The sequence below is a fragment of the Physeter macrocephalus genome, chromosome 14 (genome assembly GCF_002837175.3).
Source record: "Physeter macrocephalus isolate SW-GA chromosome 14, ASM283717v5, whole genome shotgun sequence".
Classification (NCBI taxonomy): domain Eukaryota; kingdom Metazoa; phylum Chordata; class Mammalia; order Artiodactyla; family Physeteridae; genus Physeter; species Physeter macrocephalus.
In genome coordinates, this window is record NC_041227.1 from 48,167,162 (window position 1) to 48,177,858 (window position 10,697).

Here is a 10,697-nt window from a genome sequence, read left to right on the forward strand (position 1 = left end):
GTTCTTTGAGTAAATACATAGATACTGCTGCCATAACTTCTCTCACTCAACGCTGTCATGACATATCCCTGCTGGAAAACCTTCCTCCTTATCACTTTCTGTCTTCTATGGAGATTTACCTGTGTACTTGTATCTCTTAGGCTGATATTGATAGTTAACATGGAGTTCTTACTGTGCCTTACACACCCTTCCATGTATGAACTCATTTAATTCTCATCCTAGCTTTATTTACCCCAATTTCACAGCTGTACATAGAATAGATCTCAGATGACTCGGTGCTGAGCCCAGTCAAACTAGCTCCATGTCCATCCTTTCAGACACTTTGATAACTGAGGATGATGAGACTACATACAACATCTCTCTCTCTTACCTTTACACAGGGTTTTACACAGTGGAGGTGCTCAATAAGTACTCGTTGATACACATTAATGAGTTGACCAATTTAGCTATGTACTGTATATACAGCTTTTAAAATTATGTTTTAGAGATATCAAATAAAATCATTAAGAATGATTTAAGGCCACATGTGTGGCCTTAAATCAAGTACTTTATGATGCAATAGAGAACATAGCTGTTGCTCTTAGGGAGTTAAACAGGCATGAGAAATTTAATCACTTAAATATATTTTGTTGTAGTCATAAGCCACAGTTGATGAAAAATGAAGCAAAGAGTTAAATAGAACTCAGCTTTTTCTGTCTGGAAAGCCTTTGACATCTGTTTTTCCAATAACTATGCCGATTATTTTCTGAAAAACAAAAAGGTTATAGAAGATGAATATTAAACACAGATGGAGATAGTAAATTTAATTTCATGGACTTGTTATATTTTACTGGCTCTAACAAACATTTTTAACTAGGAACCATTTAAATGTATTTATTCCAGACAAACATCTAAAACAACTTCATAAATGTTCAGCTCCACAAGGAGTAGTACAAAGTAATAAGACAGTTAACTGATATTACAAATATAATCATTTAATACTTAGTATGTTTCTACTTTATTTTCAATCATTAGGTGGAGCACAGTAACTGCCCTATGCTATCAGTCCTTACTGAATTCATTCAAAGCACATGTATAATGCAATTTAATTTGCCATGGTCTTCAAAGCTTTCTTTTATATAGGGTTTTCTAACAATCCACATAAAATTGCTTAGCTTCTTAATGCAAACATGCTGGACAGTAACATAAATTAGATTGTAACAAAACTCGCATATTGCTGCTAATAAATCTAAGCCTGAAGTCCTAGATCTTAAACCTTAAAGATATTAACATCTTTAAAATTTTTAATGTTCTCTTCAGTGACTAACAAAGAAAAATTAAGTATTTTTTAAATGCTTTAAGAAATAAAAATAACTACCTTTTTCTGAAAGGATGAATTTATATCACTAATTCTAGCAACTGATTTTAACCTTGCAATCATCTGTTACATTTAAAATACATTCAAGGACTTCCCTGGTGGTGGAGTGGTTAAGAATCCGCCTGCCAATGCAGGCGACACAGGTTTGAGCCCTGGTCTGGGAAGTTCCCACGCGCCATGGAGCAGCTAAGCCATGCACCACAACAAAGTGAGCCTGTGCTCTAGAGCCCACGAGCCACAACTCCTGAAGCCCGCATGCCTAGAGCCCGTGCTCCGCAACAAAGAGAAGCCACCACCACAGTGAGAAGCCCACGCACTGCAACGAAGAGTAACCCCCACTCGCTGCAGCTAGAGAAAGCCCGCCAAGAGAAACGAAGACCCAACGCAGCCAAAATAAATCTGAAAAAAATATAAATAAAATACATTCAAGCTTTAAAGACTACCACATCCTAGCTGAGCTATTAGCTAGTCTTATTACATTTAGACACATTGCTATTATTTCTTTAAATTCCATATGCATGCAGATCTCACTGAATTTTCTTGGGAAAACAACTAATGGAAATATTGAGTAAAATTTTCTAACTGAAGAGGCAATTAGCAAATAGTTTACCTTTCAAGAAAAACTGTAACATCAATAATTATTCTTAACATTAATAAAGTTTAAATTGCAAATTATTGAAGTTATATGTAAATTTATCCCATTTTAAGAAATCTGATTTGCAAATTCCAAATGTAAACAGCAGACTGCTGGGGGTAGGAAAAGTAAGGCAGTATGATAATTGCTTTACAATGAGTTCTTCACCTTATAAGATGATTCCACCTAGATTTCTTTTAAATAAATAACAATCTTGGCATACTTGACATGACTGATTCCCCCACAACCCCTTCCCCCAAAATGAATTTTCACATAATGATTTCAGAAATACATCTTTTGTGTACCTTTATGTCATAAAAGCAGCATAATAGCAAGTATTTCAGTATATAACTTGGACAATTTGACTAGAGAATAGATACTGCTGAATGACAATATTTTAATTTTATAATGCTAAATTTGTGTACTTATTAAATATTTAATTAAAATATAGTACAAGGGCTTCCCTGGTGGCGCAGTGGTTAAGAATCCACCTGCCAGTGCAGTGGACACGGGTTCGATCCCTGGTCCGGGAAGATCCCACATGCCGCAGAGCAACTAAGCCCGTGCACCGCAACTACTGAGCCTGCGCTCTAGAGCCTGCGAGCTACAACTTCTGAAGCCCGTGTGCCTAGAGCCCGTGCTCTGCAACAACAGAAGCCACCACAATGAGAAGCCCACGCACCACAACAAAGAGTAGCTCCAGCTCGCAGCAAGTAGAGAAAGCTCGTGCAGCAACGAAGACCCAACGCAGCCAAAAATAAATAAATAAAATATAATATAATACAAGTAAACTTTTGATAATGTTTAACAATCGCTAGTCATATCTGCAATCTCCTAATCCGTAGACAAAAGAAAGACTAATTTTCATTTAGCTGGCATAAATACAAAGAAGTTTAGGAGTGTTTAATATCTAACAATCACTAATGCAGTGAGTATCTGTATACTTGTCAATTATACAAGCACGTGTTGAAACGAATCAATAATGTTGACATAATGTAATATTACCACCTAAAGTTTCAACAGAGATCAAATGAACCACTACACCACTGAAACCTACCAGATTAGCCATATTTGGATGCAGGTCTGAAAGTGCAGTAAAGTTCTTTGATGCAATGGAGTTAGCCATTCTTTTATCTGCATGTTAGAAAATATGACTTAGATGCATAAATTAAACAACTGAAATAAACCCTGAAAAATTCCGAGACTGAAAAAAGAATTTATTAGGAAAGTACTGGATATTCTACTCATTCCTTGGGAAAACTTTATGTTACAACAATGAAATGCAAGTTAGATTCAACCTGTAAAAAGCATGTTTCAAAATGTCCTCTTAAAGTTTTGAATGATATAGTTAGGTTTCAATTTTTAACTTTCACTTTTCAAAAAAATAATTTAGCAATATTTGAGCACCCTGCAAATTTAGTTTCAGATGAGAGATGATTCAATGGGACATTTGCAGATTTAAATATTTATTACCATAAAGCTTACTTTAAAAAAACATAGAAAACTCTATTGTAACCACCTTGAATCATGCATTTAGTTACACTGGGTAAGGGGATAGGCAGTACTTTATCCTCACCTCTGGATGGTAAGTAAGCTCCATCAGGGCAGAGGTAGCATCTTATTACAAATTTTTTGTATGTGCACTTCAATGCTATCTTGCACATAAAAAGCACTCAATAAACAAATAAATGAAATGGTGGCTTGTCCCTCAATATCATCACTAGAAAAGGTTTTAGTGTAATAACAACTGTCAGCTACACCAAACTAGCAGATTTACTCCATTTCACTTCATATTACGTGGCCTCTTTAACAGTGAATGCCTTCAGCTACAGGCTGCACTTTCAGGACATGTCACATAATACAAGTTTCAGGAAGACTGTGGAGTTAGTCAAACATGATTATGAATTCCAGTGCCACTAGTTTGTAGTCAAATGTTTCGAATTACTGAGCTTTAATTTCCTCATCCACAAAATATGGATAATATCTACCCTACAGGGTTGTTGTGAGAATTCAAAATAATGTACGTAAGGTGCCTAGATGTTCACAGGCTCTTGACAGATGAGAACACTGCTTTTCATTCTTATCCAATGTAGCAGCTTCTGCATTCAAGCCAGAATAAACAATGGGGAATTAAGCAGCGCTAAGGTCCTACTTATTCTTCAGCCTAGTCTGATCTGGCTTACTATGCAATTTCAGTCTCTGAAATTCTTGAAAAACCCTTATGGATTCATTCATTCATCCATCCATTCAACAAACATTTATTGAGAGCCTGTCAAGTGCTACACACTTGAGGTTAGAGAGGAAGAACTATTCAGTAGCCAGATTTTGTGTAAAAACACTATCCATCTACATATTGAGTTCTCCAAATTTTTACCCCTTAATATCTCTTGGTGGTTTTTGACTTACAAGTGATATCACATGAACTCTTTGAAGTTCCTTCACTTTCTAATATTATTCAAAATATATGGTGATATACCTCAGTTGTCTGTCTACCAAAAATATGAGAACTTGCTTCTCTACATGGACATTTTGAGAAATACAAAATTAACATGAAATAAAGAGCTCAATATGGTGATACAGAGATTATACCATTCAACAGCAACTACTGTCCCTTCTACTTTCCAAATATATTTTAAATGTCTCCTTTTCTCCATCTCCAATGCCATCTCCTCAGCCCAAGGCTCAGTCATTCCTCATCTAGAGTACTGCAATTACCTGGTTTTTATACAGAGTTTATTCATTCAACATGCGTTGGTTGAGTGTCTGATATGTATCAGGCCCTGCATCAGGATGGGGGGTGGCTCAGAGAGGAGCAACGAAAACAGAGGGCCAGATGTGGGACTAGATGTATACAGCCTCAAGGCCACTGACTCAGATACTTGATAAGGGTAAAAGGAAAGAAGAGGTGGTGGTGAAACTAGTCTGGTTAAGGTAACACGATGGCAATGTAACAGGTAATAGTTTTGGAGTGTCTACTATGAGGCTGACCCTATACTACAGACACTAGATACACCATGACCATCTCTGACAGCCCCCCAACCCAGGTCTCCCAAATTCCCTTCCCTGAGTTCTGTGCCCTCCTCCTACTTTTGAAGGGCAACCTCCTGCCTGGACCAGAGCCCAGCCTGACCTGGCCCATTCCTCCCAGGGCCTTCCTGGTCCCTTGCTTTAGGTTTCATGAGGGCATGGTAGGGCCCAAGCCCCTCATGCTCCTACTTGCTAGAGCTTTCCTCCAGAGGACAAAGCTGCACTGCTTGGTCCTTACTCTCGCTGTGGCTCTGGAAAAAGAGAAGGGGACTCTGGACCCAGACAAGGAAGAGGCACTGCTAGCTGCTGGCTCTGAGAAGGTGTCTGACCCACAGGTCAGCTGAGGCTGTCAGTCAGACCCTTAGGGCAAACCCCACCAACTTTCTGATTTTGATGCCATGGTCTCAAATCCTGAGCAGGCCAGAATGAGTCAGAGTCCTGGGCCCAGGATGGAAGAGTTGCGAGCAGAGGGCTAAAGGGGGCAATTCATAAACTTTGCTGACATTTTTCCAGGGCCAGGAAGGAGTGTGTATGTTTGTCCCTCCTGTGTGTGCTTTCCATTCCTATCAGTACAACAATTATTCACGGAGGCCTGTGTGCCAGGTGCTCTGCTGGTGCCCTGGAGCTACCTCAGACCCTGCCAACAGAAAATTCCATTACCGGACTTCCCTGGTGGTCCAGTGGCTAAGACTCCGAATTCCCAATGCAGGGGGCCCCGGGTTCGATCCCTGGTCAGGGAACTAGATCCCACATGCCTCAATTGAAGATCCCACATGCAGCAGCAAAGATCCCAAGAGCCACAACAAAGACCCAGTGCAGCCAAGTAAATAAATGTTAAAAAAAAAAAAAGAAAGAAAGAAAGAAAATTCCCTTACCATCCACTCTGTCATCATTAACCTTTCCTCTCTTTCACTGCCCAGTTCCAAAACAATCCTTACCAAGTCCTGCCAATTCTCCCTCCTAATTATCTCTTGAGTCTGATCATTTCCCCCCATCTCCCTGACCTTACCACCCTCTGCTTTCACTCGTGCCTCCTCCATCTCTTCCCCACACAACTGAGGATTCTTTAAAAACTTAGATTGTCTCTCCCTTGCTTAAAACTCTTCCCAGTTGCACGCAGTTAAATCCAAACTCTGCTACAGTCTTGTAATGCCCAGCTGATCTGACCTCTGCCCGTCTCCTCCTCATTTCACATCATTCCCTGCCTCCCCCACCCCCCACCCCCATTACCACTCTCCAGACACTGCGGCTGCTCTCCTTTCCACAGATGGGACCTGGGGCCTTGGTATACACAGCTCCCTCTTCCTTGAGCATCCTCTCCAATCCCACCCTCACATCTTCCCAAGACAGGATCTTCAGCATTCTTTGGATCTCAAAGAGAAGACTTTCCTACTATCCTCCTTCAAGTATCCCCCAGCCTCTAGTCCCTCTCTTAGCATTCCTAATTCATAATTGTTGCTTGTGTGCTGTCTTTCTCCCTCATTACAGAGTGGGGTCTATGATGATAGGGCTGTGCCTTACCTTGCCCCCTTTTGTGTCCTACAGTGCCTAGTTTAGTGCGTCATGCGTAGGAGCTACTGGTTATTTGTTGACTAAATTAATGAATGAGCCCTAAAATCAACCTGATTTGTAATTTGAGAATAATATTGCTATAATTAACTTTTTGGATAAATAGAATTTTAGTTAACAGCTAATTTTACATTTATATCCAGCATTTAAATTATAGAAACAAGTACAGTTTATATCCTGCTATTCTAGATAAATAGAGCTTTCAAAGAGCTCAGCAATGATGGTCCTACAATTTGCTATTTTACTCTGTGCTGGGGCTACTACAGAGAAGTCCTCTTTATGTGGTTATTTCTATACATGGAAATCCCCCCAAACTTTCATCACAAACCAAAGATTTTTTTTAACAAACTTTGACAAAATTGGTCATCTCTCACAGAGGGGAACAGTCGCTCAATTATCTTTATAAATCCAATTCAAAAAAGTAGATTTTACTCCTTTTACTGCTTCAATGGGAACTTAGCAAATTTTGCACTTTTTTTAAGTTTTGTTTTTTGGTTTTTTTTTTCCCGGCCCCATCGTGCGGCTTGTGGGATTTTAGTTCCCCAACCAGGGAATGAACCAGGCCACGGCAGTGAAAGGGCCAAGTCCTAACCACTAGACCACCAGGGCACTCCCTGTATTTTGAAATTCTAGAAGAACGCTTGTTAGTAACCTTTCAAGGTAGTTTCAAATTTTCTAACTAAAAGCTGTTTTGAAAAAAAGAATGAAGAAGAGAAATAGAAAGAAAGAGGGAGGGAGGGAGAAAAGAAGGAAGGAGAGAAAAAGAAGGGAAGGAAGGAAGGAGAGGAAAGAAGGAAGGGAGGGAGGGAGGGAGGAAAGAAAGAGGAAACATGCATGACTTGCATTCAAATACCATTTCCCAAAGTTTGTCATTTCTTGCCCTCCTCACACTTTTGCACCTTATAGATGAGAAGTCCAGCGCTTGGCAAACAGGGAATGAAAGCGGTCCCTTTGAAACCCTGAGGTGAAATGCGACTCTCCATATTCACTTTATGTTTTAAAATGTATTCTGAAGATTCCAACTCTATGACATTCTGGAAAAGGCAAAACTACAGAGACAGCACACCATCTAAAGTTGCTGGAAGGAGGGGTGAGTGGTGGGTAGGGAGTTTCCGAGGCAGTGAAACTGCTCTGAAGGATCCTGTAACCCTGTGTGTCCTTAGGCATCTGTCAAACCCACAGAATGTCCAACACCTAGCGCGAACCCTAACGTAAGCCAGTCTCTGGGGGGAATTCATTTTTGAGTCACTGCAGGACGTGGGTATATATCCCGCATGATTACACCCCCGCGTCTGCACTCGCCGCGCTCTACGCGGACGTCCACACTGTGTTCTGCGTGTTTCTACGTGACTGTGTCCCCGCGTGTTTGGACTAGAAGCCGACGTCACCTGCCCACTTCGCATCCGGGCGTGTCCTACGAACCCTAACCCGCCGGCTTCCACCGCGCGGGGAGACGGCGGTGGCCCGAGGGTCGGCCAGGACTCGGAGCCGGGGGCTCGGCGCGGCCCTCGCTTTCGCCACCACCCGCCAAGCGCGCGGGCAGCTGGGAGGGGAGGCCGCTCCCACCGCGGACGCCGCAGCCCTGAGATCCGCCCTCCGGAGCGGACGAGAGCCAGCCATCCGCCGCCCACAGCCGCGCGGGACCCGCCGCCCGCCGCCACTGGGCTTCACCTCAGGCGTCCGCGCCGCCTTCCCCCGGGAGCGCTCGCTTAGCTGCTCCTCGCACCTGGACAGCGGTACGCCACACACAGGCCCCGCCCGGCCGCTTCTCCACAGCGCGTTCAGCCCACAACCCAACGGCTCGACTACCTTCGCGCGAGGAATGCCGCGCGACCGTTAGCGCAGGCCCCGCCCCGCCTCGCGCTGGCCCGGCCGGTCCCGAGAGCCGACTCCACCCACGCCGACTCTGCCCCGCCCCCGCCGACCTCAGACTTCGCCCCCGAATCCGCCCCTCTCCGCCCCTCCCCGCCCCACGAGCTCCGACTCCACCCACGCCCGGGCTCTGCTCCTCCCCCAGCTCCGCCCCCACCCCGCCCCGCCCCCGAACTCCGATTCCACACACGCCCTGACACCCCCAGAGTTCTAACTCCTATCCCGCCCCGCCCGTGCGCCCTGACTCCGCCCTCTGCCCTGCCCTGTTCCCTCGGGCCGCCTTGAGGGCCTCCGTCCTTCTGGAGAGCGAGACTCCGGGAGGCTGAGCGCGAGTGGTTCCCGTTTCTTTCCTTTCCCGGGGTCCCAAGCCTGTCCTCCAGACTCGAGGACCCTCCGGGGCGGGAGTCCGGGGTGCTAAGAACCAGGCGCCCAGGAAGATGCTGGGGATCTTTTCTGCTGAAAGACGGCAGAAATGCAGGAGGCGTTGCTATAGAAAGTGCAGCAGCTGAATGCACACCTACAAACAAGTGCCAGTGAAACCGGGGAAATCTGGAAAAAACTGGGTGTGTCTACTTCAGTAACCTAGTTGTGAGCTTGCAGGATGTTCTGATTGGGGAGAAGTGGATCAAGTGTAGCAGGGATCTCTATTATTTCTTATACTGCGTGTGACTCTATCTCAAAAGAAGAGTGCGTGGAAGAAAAGGGTGCATGATTGCTCATAAGGCTTTTAGAAGGGGAGTGGGTGCTGGATGCAGACCCTGTCACCTGATGGGGGAGTGTGAAGGAAGGCCAGGCTGCTAGAACAATAACGATAAATACTGATGATGCTATTTATATCATTTCAGGTATATACATATAGATATACACTATATGTATAATTTGATGTGCTAAATATTGAGCTTAGGTGAACCTGACAAAACATCGCTAGCTTTTTAGTTAGTACCATTTGGAAATCTTTTTAGCCTAATGACTTATAAACTAATTTTTGTTAATAGAGTACTAATCAGGGGCAAATAAGTTAAGCTCAAATAACAAAATCCTTTAAATTTGTCACCAACTACTGTCCACATATAGCATTACTTAAATTATTGAGCTTCTTTCTTTAAAAGGAAAAACAACTTTGATACTTATTACACAACCATATACGACAAAAGAAAAATACAACATCAGGGGCAAGTCTTATGTAGTTATCAAAACATAGTGGTTTTTTGTTTGTTTGTTTTTTGTTTTTTTGGGGTTTTTTGTTTTGGCAGTGCTTCACGGTTTCCAGGATCTTAGTTTCCTGACCAGGGATTGAACTCAGGCCCCAGCAGTGAGACCACCGAGTCCTAAAGACTGGACAGCCAGGGAATTCCTTCCTTTGTTAGTTTTTACTTTCCTAAATAATAGTGGAAAGGAAAATGAAGTACCTGCATTCCCACCATTTAAAATTTAATAGAGAAAGCTTTAAATTTTTTTCCATATTCCTTTCCAGTCTTTGTCTTTACAAGAACGTGCGTTGATCTTCCCTAAAGATTTTAAGTCAATTCTAAAGAAAAAAAAAGGTATAGAAATAGTTTGCACGCACTTTTCATTTGAGCCTCAGTGGGGGAATAATATTTTAAATTTTTGTTGTATTTTGTCATATTTTAGCAAATTAATTTTTGCTGAAAGCTATCTAAGATTAAGCAAGCATAGTCAGCCTCACCAGGATACAACAGGCCTTTCATAAGACATGCTGCTTCGAAACACAAGCCTGAAAGAGTGGGATTGTTTGATGTTAATAATAAAATTGGGAACCCCCCCTCGTGTAAAGCATTCATTTCTTCCATTTTTTATAGCAATTCTGTGAACTTGCTTTGTTCTTCACAATAGAGTTAATACATTTTGGATGGATGTGAACAGAAGCAAGGACAGGAAATGCCTAGCCTTGCCACTTGATGTAGAAGTCGAGGGTGAGTGAACAAAGGTCAGCACTGAAATAGCTTGTGTGTCTGGCTAAAGAAATGGCGTGAGGCTACACCCGTCACCTCCCCGGAGCATGCCAGCTGTCAGACCATCAAGGAGCATGTCACAAAGGCGTGACAGGGAAAACATGTAGTAATCAACTTCACACGTACTAATTGGTGGGAAAAAAATTGACAATTCTTTTAATGAATTACAAGACCACCTTTTATTTATTCAACAACAAAATAACTTTTCTAAAGTTGGTCCAGTGATTACAATATCCCTCCCAGGAGCTGAAATACAGGCAACTTA

The 10,697-nt window shown here is 42.7% G+C and overlaps 1 protein-coding gene across 1 annotated transcript in view; it reads right to left on the bottom strand.

The window, feature by feature from the left end:
• The window catches only part of MEIOB (meiosis specific with OB-fold), a 30,990-nt gene extending 22,471 nt beyond the window's left edge, over positions 1–8,519 (bottom strand). The window contains exons 1-3 of the mRNA XM_055090689.1: positions 8,259–8,519; positions 3,049–3,125; positions 688–745 (exon numbers count right to left, since the gene is read on the bottom strand). Coding sequence (XP_054946664.1) covers positions 688–745; positions 3,049–3,117 — 127 coding nt within the window. The 5' untranslated portion in view covers positions 3,118–3,125; positions 8,259–8,519. The remainder of the gene's footprint in view (positions 1–687; positions 746–3,048; positions 3,126–8,258) is intronic.
• Positions 8,520–10,697: the final 2,178 nt, after the last annotated feature.